Below are 18,981 nucleotides of genomic sequence, written 5' to 3'. Positions count from 1 at the left end.
AAGACCCCTGGACCAGAAGGCTACCTTGTTGAATTTTACAAGACATTTTCAGCTAAATTAGCCCCTATTCTTTTTTTATATGTTTGAGGACTCCTAGAGACAGGAAACCTTGCCACAAACTCTCAACAAAGCATCAATCATTTTTCTGTTAAAACCAGGAAAGGACCCATTGGAGTGTAGCTCATATAGGCCTATTTCACTTTTAAATGTAGATGCTAAAATTATGGCCAAAGCCCTTGCGTCACGACTAGAAACAGTAATGATGGATGTGATCTCAAAGGATCAGACTGGCTTCATTAAATGTCTGTCACTCTTTTACTAATATTCAGAGAATACTGGGGTAATTCACTCTTCCTCTCTGTCAAAGATTCCTGAGGTAATCATTTCATTAGATGCTGAAAAAGCATCTGACAGGGTGGAATGGAAGTACTTGTACTGCGTGTTAGATAAATTTGGCTTTGGACCCAATTTTACTTCTTGGATTAAGTTATTATACTCCTCCCCTCAAGCATCAGTGATCACAAATAAAACATGCTCCAAACCTTTCTTCCAATCAAGAGGCATGAGACAAGGTTGTCCCCTTAGCCCTTTACCTTTTACTTTGGCAATTGAGTGTCTATCACTTATGATTAGAAACTCGCAACATTTCAGGGGTATTATCAGGAGGGGTACAGAACACAGAGTGTCCCTTTATGCAGATGGCATGCTATTGTACATTTCTGATCCCGTACATTTCTCCCTCTGGTCGATAAATTAAAACTCCACATCTCCAGAAATGGAATTTGTTTCCCCTATCCTGAGTAGGAAGAATTGTGTAAAAATGAATGTATTGCCCAGATATCTGTACCTGTTTCAGTGTCTTCCAAAGTCTTTTTCCAATCAATAGATAGACAGATCTCATCATTTATTTGGGGTGGCAAAACAGCTAGAATATGTAAAGAGTTTCTTCAGAGACAACGGGCTCAAGGGGGGTTAGCGCTTCCCAATCTTAGATATTATTATTGGACATCAAATATATCTAAAGTACTTTGTTGGCTTCATAGCCCAAATGATGAATGGTGTAAGTCAGAGGCAAACTCCTGCTCATCATTGTCTCTATCTGCTCTTGTTTAATCTAAGGTGCCCCTATCCATTTCACAGTACACACAATGTCCAATTGTAGCAAATACTCTTAAGATTTGGTTCCAATTTAGCCAATATTTTGGTTTTTTAGATTTCTCTATATGCGGTCCTATAAGTAATGATAATCTCTTCCATCTCAATTAGATTCTGTTTATACAAAATGGTACTGTTTAGGTCCAACTTTTAAAGGGGATAATTTCTAATATATATTCCACAATAATGTCTTTTAAAACAACTGCTCTTGGTAAAATTCGATCAAATTGGACAGAAGAATCAGGAGTGTAAGTGTCAGATGAAACTTGGAATTGTGCACTGGCTAGAGTAAACGGAACAACTTCATGTGCTCGGCGTAATACAGTTTAAAATTCTTCATCGACTCCACTACAGTAAAGCCAGATTGTCAAAGATATACTCACAAATGGATGACACATGTGATCGATGTCACGCTTCTAAAGCAGATTTGACCCATATGTTCTGGGCCTGTCCTAACATTTTTGGACAACAGTGGCGTAAAAAGAAGAAAATTGTTTGTCTTGAATACAGTATGTGCTGTGTATTCATGTTTTCCTACAATACAGTAAATATATTATAAAAAAAAAAGAAAACAGGATTGTTAGAGACAGGAAGCACACTTGAGGTCACCGGTGCAGTGGACCTGAACTCAGAGGAACCTGGGGCTCTGAGAATGTGGACTCCTGAGACTCAGAGGTGTCTGATCGAGACTCAACCGCTGAAAGCTCTATGTGAGGGAGCTCAAAAGGGTCACAGCAGCACAATCCTCAGACACAGACTCCGTTCTTGTGGTCGATGTGTGTTCAAGCCTTGGGTTGAAAGTTGTCTCTAGAGGTTCCGGGTCGCCGCCAACCCGGGTTTGAGACTCTGCCTTGACGGGTATGTTTATGATGCAACGCAACCAAAGTGAGACGCTCCAAAAGCCTCCTTCTGAAGCAGGTGTACATTGAGGCGCCCTTAGAAAAGCCCTTATAATAAGTCTTGGACTGATTGACGAATTCAATTGCAAAATGGAGTGCAGTGAACTGTAGGCAATGATTGGCTTATGTTCAATAATATGGAAATAAACAATATATTGCATTATAAAGCCACTTTTTGTACTTATCAATGCTTTACTTGTGTGCCACAATAATGTAATACATTTTAATTATCTAAAAAAATTGTTTATAATATATTTATATTTTATTTAGAGTTATTTAATCATTATATATGGAATTATTGTTATTTGGGGGGCTTTTTCAACATATGTTTATATGCGATTAATTGAGATTAATTAATCTGCATACCATGTAATTAATTCAATAAAAAAGTTTAATCAACTGACAGCCCTAATTTTTTTAAATAATACAAATTTCATTTAATGCATTTAAAATATGAAGGACGTCTGTGCGGGTGTGTGACAATGAACAAGGAGGAAAATAGACATTATTTTTAATTAGTTGCGCAGAAAAACAAAACGTTCTGTGAAGCGTTTTAGAAAGTAATTTAAAAGCAGTTAAGTACTTAGTTATGTGATTGCTTTTCAAGGAAGTAATCAGTAGAATATTCTGATTACAATTTTTTATTTTTTTATTTTACAGAAGTAATTAATCTCTTGTAGTGAGTTACTTTTTGGAGTAATTTAGCCAACACTGGTAATAACTTGCTCTGCCACTTAAATTACTTTTCTTTAGGTTGCTATGTTGTTTAACCAACAATTTAAAAGCAAATACTCAGATTCACTCTAAAATACTGTGGCCCAAAAAACAAACTGGACACGGAAGTTGCACTTAAAAATGTGTGAATGATAACCAAATGAAATTTATTTTAAAGAAAGATGGCACACACATTTTACAAAACATAAAACAATATATACAAAACAAATATAAAAAAGCAATATTAAAATGAAGACAAAAGGTATTTGGAAACGTTAGTAGAACATGTTCATAGTTAATGTGATGACCTACACCTGTGGTTACTCTGGTAGAACACCTGTATGAATTTAAGGGGAACTGACATCATACATCCACTAAAATCTGATTTATTTAATGTTTTGTTATCCAATGCAACAAAATGCATTTATTTTAAGCATGGCTACAATGTCCAAATACCTTTTGGGGCCACTGTAAGTCACATTACAAATGATAAATGTGTTGGTGAATGCCATTTCATGTTGTCTTTATGTGGAAAGTAAATTCTGCAGTGAAATTAACAAAATAAGAATACCTCTCAACTGAAAGTTCTGCAGGGAAATCTTGTGTTCTGAGAACAAAACCCATCATTTAAGGTGCTATATGTAATATTTTTACTGTACTAAATCATAAAATGACCATAATATGTCATTAGAGAATTAGGAAATATTCTAAGTTGAAATACTGGCTTCTCTGATAACAATGCTACAGCCAGTATGTTCTACTTTGAAGTTTCCATTCCGGGACGGAATTTCTGTTTATGTTTTGTCCTGTGTGATTCCGCCCACTGCCCACTCACCAATAGTATTTCGACACCGCCGGGTTGCCAGATTTGAACAAGTTTGCAGGCAAACAACACTGCGTGCTGCATCCATGGAAGCCAGCAAACAAACTGGATCACAGATAACAGATTCCACTCGACCTAAAAAGCCTCACCATCCGTCTAAAAACCACCATGGCCAGAGATGTAGTAAAATAAGGATAAATATTGGAGATGCCTTTGGAAGATGGAGACAGCTTAAAGCCAAGAAATCCTTTAAAACTGATGCTGAGTTGGCTAATTTGCGTGTCAACATTCTGGCAACCCGGATGAGCTTCGAGTCTGGGGTGGGGCAGACAACTCTCCCATATTTTGAATTTGGACGGCAGTACTCATTTCAAACGCTTGTTGTCAATCTTACATATAGCACCATTAACTTATGTAATTTCTATGCTTTCTTAATCATACTTGACATTTATTATTATTTTTCTTATGTGAATGAGTGGTTCATAATCTCTCAAATAACTGTGGATTCAAAGTGGCAGATAAAAGACCCAACTAATCATTTCATTACTGTGAGGTTTTAAATTTGCTTATATCCCAGGAGGTCTTGACTCTGGAGAATATTTTTCATAGCTAGAAAAACAGTCCACTTTATATTAGGTGTCTTTAATTATTATGTACTAACATTAAATACATACAATACAATGTACTTATTGTGTAACTACATGTTGTTCTGGAAAATTCACATTTGCTGCTATTGAGGTTGAAGTACAGTTAGGTTTAGGGTTAGGGGTTATATTAGGGTTAGGGTTAGAGGCAAGGTTAACAGTGTAACTACAAATGTAATTATATACAAGTACTTTAGATGTAAGTACAATGTAATAACATGTATGTACATAATAAGTACATTGTATCAAATTCTTAAGTACATAGTAGTTAAAGACACCTAATGAAAAGTGTCCAGAAAATCTATATGGACTACAGCACTGTGTCTCTGTAACAGAAACAACATAAACAACAAATCCACAAACAGGCCAAAACTATACCTGACAGCTGGCTTTAAAAACTCTGAACAAAGACTTATCATCACAGTAAGTGTAACGACCAGCAGTTTCTCTAAATTAGGGACAAGTGAGGTAAGTCCCACCAGAGGTGGCGCTGTTGTGCAAATTTCATGGCATCATCATAAATTTATGATCCGCAATTTAAACGTGTTTTATGTCCATTATACAATAAAAAAGTATATATTCTTTTGAGAAATTCTATTATTATTAAGGTATGTTGCGTAAAAGCCATTTAATCGTTCTCATTTGCTATGCGTGGGGCTAGCCCTTCATCCTCAATGTTAATCAACGGAGATCTGGAGAACGTTCAACGTTGGCCTGAGGGGCTAGTTTGCCTTTGCCCCTGAGCCAATCAAAAGCTTTGATCATAATTATGTCAGCTGTTGACATAAACATCGGAAGTTACCCCTCTTGACTGCAGACCTGTGTAATAAACTTAATTGGTAAGTTTTAAAAACTATTTTTTTTCTAATGTGATGTTGGTTGGATTAGTTAAGCACCATTCATCATTTAATTGAACTGTATGCCATTGCGTTGAGCTGTTGTGTTGTTGATGCATTGGTTTGTATTAGATATCAATGACTGCTAAATATTGGGAGTCTGTCATTTTGATTAGTTTTGTTATGCTATTTGAGTTAGTGAGATAATATGCACAACCTTTGACGACTTGCCTATTTGTGGTTTACTTTCACGGACACTTGAGCTTTTTGACATGGATGTGCGCGTCTTAGTGGGGTTTTGTGCTGAGATTAAATTATTAGGGATGTTTGTGTGGCATCATGATCAGAGGTTGCCCCCAAAAATGTCTTTATTCGTCACTATCTGTAACATTTCTGTCATGGTCTATTTTTATCAGTCATACTTGTTTTCATTTTATAAGTACTAGGGCATTGATGGGCGTAATATCTATTATAATGGCACATAAATGACAGTAGATCAGATGATAGATTTTTTGACTCCCTTGTTTAAATCCGGTGAAACCAATGAGTTCTAGTGTGAAACTTCTACCTGTCAATCAACCGCTGCACTAAAACGAGGTTTTTAAACTTTTTTTTAAACACATGCACAAGTTCACAAATCTTCATAGTCCCTGATTTAAACAAAGTGTAACATGAGAAGCACATCTGTGAAACACAATTAACACAGTTGCACCACTAAAATAACAGACAATTCTGCTCTAAACGTGATGTTTGCTCTTGTTAAATGCATGCATAATTGGCTGAAATTATGCACTACTTTTATTTGTGTTTTCTTTTTGTTATTATGCAGTTTGCAATTTATTATCATACATTAACACGCTGAAGTAATGATTGATGTATGCAGTCATGAAATCAGACACCCTCTACTCAAAATCTAAACACAAAAGAGACGCACAATACCAGGTGTAAATGATGATGGTGCCAGTTAATATGCATCTAATATGTGTATTAATACCAGGGAATAAACAGGGAACATGCACAGCGGGAATGTGAGGGACAAAGAGTGAAGTCAAAACTGATGCACTAGGTTAAAATGTTTTTTTTTGTTTCTTTTTTATCTGTCAAAATGAATTTGAAATTATTCGTCAATGTTTCAAAGATCGGTCAAATAATTGATTGTTAAGTGATTGTTTGTGTCCCACACTAAATAATGACCCTGAGACGCCACTGGTAACGACAAATGAAATTCAAAACTCTTAGAAGACCTGTAAACTTTAGACTTCATGTATGATGTCACACCAGCAGATGGCCCTGTGCTCAATCACTCGGCTGAACAGTCACTGATCTGATGATCTATTATGTCATCTTCCATTTGCTTGTCCAAACAATCCTACTTAAGTATTGTTTTTGTGTCTTTTGCATGTACTTGGCAAAATCAGTTGTAGTGGGAGGCAATAACCTGAAGCTCTGGGAGATTAGCAATTGAAAACTGCCCTTCTGTCATCACACAGCTCCAATACTCTGTTGTTTAGATGTATTTGTTTTGTTCTCTCTTATCTGATGAGCGTTGTCTCTCTATCTTTCTCTGTTATTGTTGTCTAGGCATTGTTGGAGGTGATCTCTCCTAGCAGCCAGTACGTCCTCATCCGTCCTTTCCCCTTCATCTCCACATCTCCTCTGAGCTCTAGCTGGAAGCAGTTGAACTCCTCTAGTATGGCCTGTGTGGCTTCTGACACATGGATCTTCAGGGCTGATGGAAGTGGGATGGGTGCACAGTCAATTATAAAATTATAACAGATATTCTTTTCTCAAAACCTTAAATAATCGCAATGATTTCTGGTCAGTAGAAGTAATACTAACGAACTAATCCTATCTTTCGGAGGTTAAGATTTGTCCTTCCTAAACCTTATGGAAGAATATAAGAAAAAAAGAGTCTTTAAAAGGGGACATAACATGTAAAATATGATTGTCCCTTTGAAATCAATTAGTTTAGCCTACAATATAGCCATACACTAAGGTTCACAATTTATGACAGCACACAACTGTTTTTGGTGCAAGAAACCTTGACAAACATTATAAGTGGACTTCAGGGGAAGATAAATGCCACAAAAGAGTAGAATAAGTCTGTTAAAAGTACACTGAAAAAAAAAAGTTAACCTAAAAATGTGCTTCATGCAGTAACATTTAAATTAACTGGTTTTATTCAAGTTAAAAATATTATTTAACATCACTGAATCAACCGAAATATACAATAGGTTACACCAACAAAAATAATTGTAATAGTTAGATCAGGTATTATTAAATATCAAATACCTTAAATATTAAGGAATATTCTGTGTTCAATACAAGTAGAATCGACAGCATTTGTGGTATAATGTTGACTACACAAACATAGTATCGACTTGTCCCTCTTTTTCTTTAAAAAGAGCAAAAATCGAGGTTACAGTGAAGCACTTACAATGGAAGTGAATGAGGTCAATTTTTGGAGAGTTTATCCTCCTGAGACCCGAGTGTGAAGGCTGTTTGCATTTTCGATTCCCCTTTTTGATTTGTAACTAGTAGCGCCTAAGAAACATGCCAAAAAAAAAATAAAAAAAATAAAAATAATAATAATAATAATAATAATATATATAAACTATTTGATATCTGACTAATATAAACTGATAATCGAATAATCACTCATATCACTATATATATATATATATATATATTTAGACCAAATTGTTTTCCTAAAAATGTATGTCCACATATGTGGACAGCGGGACTAAGTTGTTAAGAAATTTTAAATAATACAGAGCTATAGAAAGGTAGAATTTTTAAATCAAATTGTTTATTCTGTTTCCAGGAGTGTTTGTTATTCATATTTTTGAGATGTTACTGACCTTACATTAGAAATGATCATAATTCATTCTGATTCAAAGTAATGGCCAGTATCATCCAATCACTGCCAACCACGTTAAAATAAAATGATACATTATAAATTCTGAATCTATGTCCTGATTATCATTGTCCCATGTCTCCAAAACATGATGAGTGATCCAAACATCATCTACAGCCTGAAACTGAACTTTTGACCGGATGTTAAGAGTGAATGCACTTGGCTACATAGGAAAGCTATAGGATGCTCCCTCGCTCCCTAATTAGGGAATGACTTAACCTCCATTGTGCTGTCTGCACTGGTCTCAGAACAGTTTGAAATGCACCTTATTTCATCCTAACTCCATATAAAGCCTCTGAACAACATTTTCCAGCTTTTGGATGCATCCACTGATTCTCACTGATTCACAGTGAATATAGGATATTTTAAAGAAAATTAGCCTATATTCCATGTATGTTGTCATTGTCTTTAACAGCGTGCCATTTCGTGATAAATCTGTTACATTTTTAAAATGGCATATCACATGAAACTAGAGACTCTACTCTTTTGACTCAAACAGGTTTCAATGTACTAACTTAATTAGGTTTCTTACCAGAACTCAACTGAGATCGGTGCCGTGTTGTTTTGTCACATGACTCGGTGCATTGAAAGTTTAACCCTTTCATGACAGCCTAGTGTCTCCTGAACTGAGATCAGTTGGTTTAAATGAAATGAAATTATGTATAGCCTACAACAAAGTTGTAAAATTGGATATTACTTTAACACGCATACTGTTTACGTCTTGTGGCTATACTTTTAAAACAGTGAGTAATTTAACGTTTACGGATTGGCCCCATTCACTTCTATTGTAAGTGCCTCACTGGAACCAAGATTTCTGCTTTTTTTTTTAAAGGAAAGGAGGGACAAGTCTAAATAATTTTTGGTGGTAATCAACATTATGCCACAGATGCTGTTGATTCAACTTAACTTGTATGGAACCCGGAATATTTCTTTAAGATAACAATTAAAGGACACTACTTTTTACAGTGTACTGAGAAAAAATGCTATATACAGGCATCTCACCTTCTCCATTGGACTCCATGCGTGAAGCAGTGTTGACTGTATCTCCAAACAAACAATAGCGTGGCATCTTCAAACCAACCACCCCTGCACACACGGGGCCTGAACACATCAAAATACACACCAACACACACATCATCATCATCGGTCAATAGTTCCCATTAGTCAGTCACAAACCAACAGAAATGCTTTGAGATTTGTGGTCATACAGGGTCTCTTTCTTTCACTTTGCCTTATGACTCATGCTGCTCACCACTGTGGATGCCTATGCGTAGACGCAGCTGTTGGTTTGGACGGTGACGGATTCGAAAGGAGTGAACAGCCTCTAGTAGAGCCAGAGACATGCGTGCGATCTCTCGGGAGTGCAGTTTGCCATTCCTCACGGGAAGACCTGATACTACCATGTACGCATCACCAATGGTCTCCACCTGGGGGCACCACACAAAGAGGCATCATTCTATGGCACTTTCCATGATAGGGCCTGAAATGCTTGTAAAAATAAAGTCAAACTTTTTCAACAAATGGTCAGTGAAACGGTGCTTAACCTTCATAAAATGTTGTTTGTCCCACTCAAGAGGTCAAACCATATATTAAATGAACTTTTTAATTTTCTATTCATTTTCTGAGGTCTGCAATGTTTGCAACCATGTTACTAAAATATGGAGCATGTCTAAACTCCTGATTTGTGTGATTTTGTAATTTGTTTTTAATAAAAAAAATATAAAATAAACAACAAAATCAAATATACATAATTTATGTTAAACATAAAAAAGAACCAGAATGGGTAACATGATTGCAAGCAACAGTAACAGGGTTGTAAGTTACTTAATAACAGGAATTCCTCTACAAATTTCTATTTCTCTAAAACTGTAATCAGATTACTTTACTAAATACTTTACTTTTAAGTTAATTTCTAAAACACTTTTCTGCTAAATAAATTAAAATAATATCTGTATTTCTTTCTTGTACATTGTTACAAACAAGTCATACACATGTAATGTTTTACACTACTTTTTTCTTTTTTTTTTTACTAAAAAGTGATTAGATTACAGTGATATAAATACTTGGATTACACCCAACACTGTTAAGGACCAAATGCTGGTTTGTAGTTAGGTCAGCATTGATGATAATCTTATATTTCCCATAAATGAAATACATTTTTTTGTTTTTTCTGATACAATAACTTGAGTAACAGGGATGATGAATGCTGTTAACACTGCAATTTGTTTAAATATTAAGAAAATAGATTGAGATTATTCACTTGACAATTTTCAAGATTAAAATTAACACTTTACTTGGTAAAAATATTTCTGTTATGGGGAAAATTATGTGGTAATTGTGTTTGAAGTCCATTTAAATTGTTCCGGAGTGAAAACATTATTTTAAATTCTGGTCCAATATTTTTTCATGAAACCAAAGGTTTTATCACAGTACATTTTCAGAATTACACCACTTCCTTTTGCCTGATAAAATTAGGCTTTTCTCTTTTTAGTAGAACGTAAGCATGTGTTTTGATCCTGAAAGAATAACTTTGCATTACACATTTCTTTGCGTAAATCATTGTTATGGATATAGCCTTCCGTGACATGCTGAAGACATTTTTAACAACTATATATCATTACTACATTACATGCTTGGTTAATCCAGATCCATGGAAAAATATTAGTAAAAGGTTGTCATTTTTCACTGTATTATTGTTAGATATGACGCATTAATACAGATTTGTTGCTGCAGAGTTTTGACTGAGAAGCGGATCTGTAATTAAAATTAAAGGTGCACTCAGTAATATATATATATATATATATATTTTTTTTTGTATGTCATCTTGAACTTACACTGACACCTAGAGGCGTGGATGCAGCATCATTCAAAAGCAATAGTTTTCAGGTACCAATGTCATTGTAGAAATGTACTATTCACAGTCAGCCAAAATTAATTTAATCCCTAAGTGAAAGTGTCCATTAACAGGGAGGTTACAGAGATTGAGCAAGTAGTATTCGACTGATCATGTGATTCTAACATGGCAGCCCTCATGAGGGGACCCTCTTAATATAGAATAAACTGCTTACTGGTTACTGAGATAACTGGAGTCTTCATCTCATGTGAGAGGTCATTATTTTATAGATATGTATGAAAATTACTATTGATTTCTTTATGAGTAAGACTTTTTTAATGAGTAAAAAATTACTTGGTGCACCTTTAAATTATCCATACCGTTATAGACCTTAATGTATGGCCTATTACAGTGAAAGAGCAATGGATGTGTGCTCCCTCCTGTTTAACCTCAGTGTTAGTTATTAAATCAGTGTAACGTTGATTCAGAATTGTATTAGCTCCAGAAGAACATGGGTACACCAAGGTTTAAAATAATAATAATAATCGGCTTGCATAAGTTGACATTTAGTCCAAACATGTCCATACAGTGTGTGTGTGCCTGCAGGAGAGAGAGATTTAGGATATTAATTGATTTTAGATGGCCAGATGTATATTTGAATGTTTTAACGTGAATACGTTTATTAAAAATTATTTTAGGCTACTGTATACTATGCTTGTTATGATTTCTAAGCTGATAAATACCCCACCAGGTCGCTTGTTTCTCTTTAGAGATCTGGCAACACTGCAGCTGGTACATCACCCACCCTTAGCACAGAGTACTTTCATTTTAAAAAGAATGTTATTAACCGTTCTTTAATTTTGTTCTAACCGGTTACCATTTGGAAAGGAGGCAGTGCAATGCTGGAACCACAATGAAAAAATACAGTTTCTGCTCAGAACTAACCAAAATGAAAAACATTTTATTTTTAGGCCCTGACAAAAAGTAGTTTATGTGTGCAATTTTTCAGATGCTAAAATACGCCATTTGTAGGTATGCCAAATATATGCCATTTGTAGGTTGATTTAATCTAAAAGTTACTATCAATTACAGATTGTCAAAATTATGACACTGTTGTATGTTTTTAATTGTTAGATTTAGTCGAGAAGGTCAAGACCTCTGAGGTGGGCAGGCCAAATTCACAATTTTTGGTGTCTGATGTGTTTAAAACTACCCACTTTTTATGCTATGTTAGTTCTCATAATAAAAAACACGGGATGTGTGCCCCATTTGTGGAAAGTGCCTTCACACTGACAAGCAAGAGATTGCGAGAAGTGTCTTAGCCACAAAAGCACTAATGACTTTGAACAAAAGAGAACAGAATGACTGCCTATCATTACCTTGTAAACGTCAAAATTGTCAATGATTGCATCAAAGCAAGTGTAAAGATCATTCAGCAACGTCACCACCTGTGGGAAGAACAAATCAACACACATAATCTATTGTACGGTAGAGTTCAATACTGCACCAGTCATGATGTTTACACTAAACAACATAGAAAATTATCTTGTAATTATTTCAGTGAGTGTCCTTGTGGAATGTTTAGTAAATGGGCCCTGCTGTGGTGGAGTGTCTGACCTGCATTGGCGTGCTCTCGGCTGATAATGCGGTGAAGCCCACAATGTCACTGAAGTAGATGGTGACTGAGTCAAAGGCTTCTGCCTGCACCATCTCACCTCGTTTCAGCTGCTCCGCCACTGAGCTAGAACACCACACATATACACACAATGAGATAAGACTCGGCGAGTCTATCTTCCTAGTCAACAAATGAAAAAAAAAAAGAAAAAAAAAATTGTACCCACATTTGGAAAGTCTGATTCATTTTAGTGAATCGCTTTGTTCAGGCTGTTCGCTTCACTGAACAGGTTCAATAAAATGATCCACATTTTTGTTCAGAATAGCAAACAATACAGATACAATAATGTATCCTGTGCGCACAATGTGAATTTTCGATATGCATAGAATACCAGGATGAGATATTACACGTGCCAAACTGTGAAGTACGGTACACAACAGAGCACATTGTGCTGTGTACTGTACCCCACAATGCTGTATGCTCAATTTGAACTTCATTTTCAAAGGTCAGTTTGGTACTCACTGTGGCAGAATCTGATAGAGCAGAGCTTCAGCTTTACGTTTCTCCTCATGGTACGCTTGCGTTCTCTCCTCCACCAGCTCCTCCAGGTTATTGGCATACTGTTCCATGCGGGACAGCAGGTTATCCAGGATATTGGAGCCATATCCACTGTGGTACACACAGAGGGAAAGGCAGTTATGAGATGGGTGTCTGTCTGATCACTATGGCAAAACACGCTGGGGTTAAAATAATAAAATTGGGGTTATGAATAAGCCAGCACATAATTCGTGCACAGAGATTGCCACAAAAATCTCCACAGACTTCCGCAGAATTCGGACATCTGTTTTTTTCTGGAACTGGCTTTCATAGTTGACATAACATGTCAAACTGTGACTGCAGTGTCCTGCTGTTTGATTTTCTACACTTTATCTAAAACCACTTAAAACAAAATATAATTATATTATATGCAGTTTTTATAACCTCACATTAACTGAGGGACTACAAAGTATTGTTACATCAAAGGCTATTTAAGTGAACTGCAAAGGTGAAAAACTTGACATGAAATACTTTTGCAAAGTTGACATGTTCTGCTACATTATGTGCTGTATAAAACTACACTGAATTTTTTTTTTAACCTTAACATTATATACTGTTTATAAATCAGGCCTGCACAATTACAATTACAGCTGCCACAATTAACTAATTGTGAAAAGTGTCAGTTATAGCAGTCCAGGTTGATCATTTTAACCAATCAGAGACATGTCCATTGCTTGCTTCTGTATATGATTTGTTCAAAATTTGCATAACAGCTTTCTTTTTTATGCTTCTGATAGGGCCAATGTAAAGTTGACCATTTAGGTTTACTGATGTATAAAACAGCAATAAAGTCACACAGTTCTCAGCTTGTTTAGAATTTGCCAACATAAAGAATACGGCTTGCAGTTGATCCACCCCAAATAAGTACTATTAATCGAAATTAATTGCAATTATAATATCAAGGAAAATAATCAACAACTATAATTTTTGTCATAATTATGCAGCCCTAATATATATATATATATATATATATATATATATATATATATATATATATATATATATATATATATATATATACAGGTGCATCTCAATAAATTAGAATGTCGTGGAAAAGTTCATTTATTTCAGTAATTCAACTCAAATTGTGAAACTCGTGTATTAAATAAATTCAGTGCACACAGACTGAAGTAGTTTAAGTCTTTGGTTCTTTTAATTGTGATGATTTTGGCTCACATTTAACAAAAACCCACCAATTCACTATCTCAAAAAATTTGAATATGGTGACATGCCAATCAGCTAATCAACTCAAAACACCTGCAAAGGTTTCCTGAACCTTCAAAATGGTCTCTCAGTTTGGTTCACTAGGCTACACAATCATGGGGAAGACTGCTGATCTGACAGTTGTCCAGACGACAATCATTGACACCCTTCACAAGGAGGGTAAGCCACAAACATTCATTGCCAAAGAAGCTAGCTGTTCACAGAGTGCTGTATCCAAGCATGTTAACAGAAAGTTGAGTGGAAGGAAAAAGTGTGGAAGAAAAAGATGCACAACCAACCGAGAGAACCGCAGCGTTATGAGGATTGTCAAGCAAAATCGATTCAAGAATTTGGGTGAACTTCACAAGGAATGGACTGAGGCTGGGGTCAAGGCATCAAGAGCCACCACACACAGACGTGTCAAGGAATTTGGCTACAGTTGTCGTATTCCTCTAGTTAAGCCACTCCTGAACCACAGACAACGTCAGAGGCGTCTTACCTGGGCTAAGGAGAAGAAGAACTGGACTGTTGCCCAGTGGTCCAAAGTCCTCTTTTCAGATGAGAGCAAGTTTTGTATTTCATTTGGAAACCAAGGTCCTAGAGTCTGGAGGAAGGGTGGAGAAGCTCATAGCCCAAGTTGCTTGAAGTCCAGTGTTAAGTTTCCACAGTCTGTGATGATTTGGGGTGCAATGTCATCTGCTGGTGTTGGTCCATTGTGTTTTTTGAAAACCAAAGTCACTGCACCCGTTTACCAAGAAATTTTGGAGCACTTCATGCTTCCTTCTGCTGACCAGCTTTTTAAAGATGCTGATTTCATTTTCCAGCAGGATTTGGCACCTGCCCACACTGCCAAAAGCACCAAAAGTTGGTTAAATGACCATGGTGTTGGTGTGCTTGACTGGCCAGCAAACTCACCAGACCTGAACCCCATAGAGAATCTATGGGGTATTGTCAAGAGGAAAATGAGAAACAAGAGACCAAAAAATGCAGATGAGCTGAAGGCTACTGTCAAAGAAACCTGGGCTTCCATACCACCTCAGCAGTGCCACAAACTGATCACCTCCATGCCACGCCGAATTGAGGCAGTAATTATAGCAAAAGGAGCCCCTACCAAGTATTGAGTACATATACAGTAAATGAACATACTTTCCAGAAGGCCAACAATTCACTAAAAATGTTTTTTTTATTGGTCTTATGATGTATTCTAATTTTTTGAGATAGTGAATTGGTGGGTTTTTGTTAAATGTGAGCCAAAATCATCACAATTAAAAGAACCAAAGACTTAAACTACTTCAGTCTGTGTGCATTGAATTTATTTAATACACAAGTTTCACAATTTGAGTTGAATTACTGAAATAAATGAACTTTTCCACGACATTCTAATTTATTGAGATGCACATGTATATACAGTATACACCCACTGAACACTTTATTAGGAACACCTGTACACCTACTTATTCATGCGATTATCTAATCACTCAATCGTGTGGCAGCAATGTAATGCATAAAATCATGCAGACACAGGCCAGGAGCTTCAGTTAATGTTCAGATTATAGATTAATGTTGTCAGCTGTTAGATCATCATTCGGTTCTCAAGTCATTAGAAAGGCTGACCGGTATTGAGATCGCATCTCAAGTTTCCCCAGTAAGCGGATCTGACATGAGAAGCATAGTGGAAAGGGGTATTTTTGTGTGGCTGTGAACTAAAGCCCACTGGGTATTTTTAAAAACTGGATTAGCATTTAACCAATTCTAATTAATTTACAATTCAGTAACTACACTGAATATAACTCAAATTGTGAAAATCATGAAAAAGAAATGATGAATTTAAAATATACATGTTCTCTTCTACCTACATTTCAACCTAAAATCTTGATGTTGATACAAAAATCTAACTTATGCATCCACTACACAAAGCATTTTTGAACTCCTTTGTATTGTGAGGTGATTAGTATGGATGTGTGTCAGATACCGGTTATTCTTGAGGAGCAGAACTTTAATCTGGCTGAAGTCCGGTCTCTCATTGAAGTCTTCTGACCAGCAGCGCTGCATGAGCTGACCTATCTCATCACTGTGACTTTGAGGACACAGCAGCGGACGCAAGTATGGCCACCGGCCCTCCACCACACACTCTATGATTTCTGAAGAGGAGAGAATAGAGAGAAACAGACAGCAGCAGCGGAGAGAGAAAAAATACCAACAAACATTAATAAGCTTTCTCCACATGTCTCTTTCACACATGACCCTAACAAAAAATTACCATGTCAACCAAAATTTCCACAGAACTGCACTGCAAAAATGTGATTAAGAAAATGTCCCCAATAAGCCACCACTGTCACCCATAAATAAATAAATAAATTAAATAAAAATAAAAATAAAAACATTTATCATTTATTTACAAAAACAAAAACAAAAAAAAAACTAGTAATTACAGTATTTTGGCAAAAACTATGGTTAACAGGGGAAACACGTACACAAATTAGCATATATACAGTTTGAATTTCTAAGAAAAAAATGTAGAGTGATCAGATGCATCATTGGGGTTGACAAAAAGAGTGAGAAAGAAAAAGACAGGGATAGAAAGAGCAAAAATGTGAGAAACAATGTGAGCAAAAGAGATGAAAGTGTCATTCACGGGTTTTGAGTAGATCTTGGACTTGACAAATCTCTTCACAGCAAGGGTCAACACGACAGTGATAATGACTCAACACTGACTGAGACATGGCTATGCTGTCATGACCACCAGTGACCGTCCTACTCCATATCTCAATACACAGAGAAACATGAAAAAAAGCACCTTTATTTTCATCCATTTGTTCCAAATTATTGCACAGCTTTCTAGAATACTTGCTTCTGATTGGTCAATGATTTTGAACATCAATAATGACCGTTATAGCTGTGCAGTACTGTGTAACATAGCTTTGCTCACATTCTGTATCTCGTGTCTCTCTGGAGTCTCTACAAGTCAGCAAATAAAATAATTTCAACTCAAATTAATATTTCATGTCCATGTAGTTATTTATTTGGTAGCCATGTTATAAGCAGGATAATGTACAGCTAACCGGTCATTATCACAAAATAAACCCTTTTAGTGTGAAGATCTGGCGCTAAAGTAAAAGTAAAATAGAGAACATCAATTAAATTCATTATTAATGGGAGTAGTTGCTTCAAAACATTAGGCAAATAAACTATATCACATGGTGAAAGAATTGTATATTGTGATTATTACATTAACCCTTTAAGCTCTGAGGGTGTTTTTATAAATTTCAGTGGCATACCCAAAATTAAAGGAGCAATATGTAACATTGACATCAAGTGTTTAAATGGGTACTGCAGTCCAAATTAAAAATATTGGAGAGATTTGTCTCCCCCGCACCCTCCTCCGCAGACTAGAATCTCACGTGGGTTGCCAGGTTGAGGACACGCAACAGGAATGAGCAAAGTGACAATAGCAAGCAACGAGTCTTACACTGCAAGTTTATCAGCTAATGTATACGTTTGAAATGTTTTTATTGTTTGTAACTTTGTCAATATTAGCTAGATGTACTGCTGGCTTCCATGGCTTCCATGGTGCGCTGTGTTTGCCCGCTAACTTGTTTCAAATCTGGGAACCCGGGGTGTCGAAATACTATAGGGAAATGGGCAGTGGGTGGGATCTCACAGGCCAAAACACAAACAGAAATTCCGGCCCAGAATGGACATTTCAAAGTAGAATATACTGGCTGTAGCATTGTTTTCGGAGAAGCCAGTATTTAAACTTAGCATGTTTCCTAAATCTCTGATAACATATTATGATAATTTTATGCTTTAGTATAGTAAATATATTCAATATTGCACCTTTAAAGGCTTATAACAAAAAATAAAAATGTTTTTATACTATATATGGACACACTTTATATTAGGTGGCCTTAACTACTATGTAATTATTATGTACATACATGTTGTTGCATTGTAATTACATTTAAAGTACTTGCATTTAATTATATTTGTAGTTACACTGTTAACTTTACCCCAACCCAACTCTTACCCCAAAACCTAACTCTAACCCCTTATCCTAACCCTAACCCTACCCTTACTCCTAAACTTACCCATACCTCAACCTCAGTAGCAGCAAATGTGGGAATTTTGCAGAACAATATGTAGTTACACAGTAAATACATAGTCTTGTATGTATTTAATGTTAGTACATAGTAGTTAAGGCCACCTATTATAAAGTGTGACCACTGAGTAAAATTTTGTGTTGATACGACAAAGCAATCAAAAGCTATAGCATTACAAATATAATTTATCCTATTGTCCGCAAAATATCTCCAAGTGTCCAAAAGCCTCTCCAAACAAATAAAACATAATAATTGTACATAAGAAATAATTACACATGCAAATACAACAATGACTAAAGGTATGCTCTCTCTCCAAAGCATGCAGGCATGAGTAACGAGATCTCATTTAGTTCCATTCTGTGTCATTTGAGTCATCATTGAGTCTGTGTCATGTACTTGGCTCTATCTCCTGGTGGTCATATGTAATTAGAGTAAATTATCCTCTCTGCCCATATTTGGATGACTTCCACCTTTAGTTGCGATCTGAATCCTAATTCAATTGGTTTAGCATTCCATGATGCTGGACAAAGTGCTACATAATTTCCGATGAAGTCATATGATCCAGGAAAGCTAACGTGTGTGCTGTGTGCACATTGTGCTTCATGTGGACTCTCTAATGATCTATGCATCTGATTGTGTTGTGTG

General features: G+C 36.0%; 1 protein-coding gene across 1 annotated transcript in view; it reads right to left on the bottom strand.

Annotated features, from left to right (window-relative positions):
* Positions 1 to 2,584: 2,584 nt before the first annotated feature.
* The window catches only part of LOC127425577 (atrial natriuretic peptide receptor 1-like), a 184,632-nt gene continuing 168,235 nt past the window's right edge, over positions 2,585 to 18,981 (bottom strand). Inside the window, exons 16-22 of the mRNA XM_051671711.1 lie at positions 16,209 to 16,377; positions 12,959 to 13,105; positions 12,439 to 12,562; positions 12,201 to 12,269; positions 9,241 to 9,415; positions 8,991 to 9,089; positions 2,585 to 6,800 (exon numbers count right to left, since the gene is read on the bottom strand). Coding sequence (XP_051527671.1) covers positions 6,649 to 6,800; positions 8,991 to 9,089; positions 9,241 to 9,415; positions 12,201 to 12,269; positions 12,439 to 12,562; positions 12,959 to 13,105; positions 16,209 to 16,377 — 935 coding nt within the window. The 3' untranslated portion in view covers positions 2,585 to 6,648. The remainder of the gene's footprint in view (positions 6,801 to 8,990; positions 9,090 to 9,240; positions 9,416 to 12,200; positions 12,270 to 12,438; positions 12,563 to 12,958; positions 13,106 to 16,208; positions 16,378 to 18,981) is intronic.

The sequence above is a fragment of the Myxocyprinus asiaticus genome, chromosome 34, assembly GCF_019703515.2.
Source record: "Myxocyprinus asiaticus isolate MX2 ecotype Aquarium Trade chromosome 34, UBuf_Myxa_2, whole genome shotgun sequence".
Taxonomy (NCBI): Eukaryota; Metazoa; Chordata; class Actinopteri; order Cypriniformes; family Catostomidae; genus Myxocyprinus; species Myxocyprinus asiaticus.
This window is presented reverse-complemented; position numbering and strand designations above follow the sequence as displayed.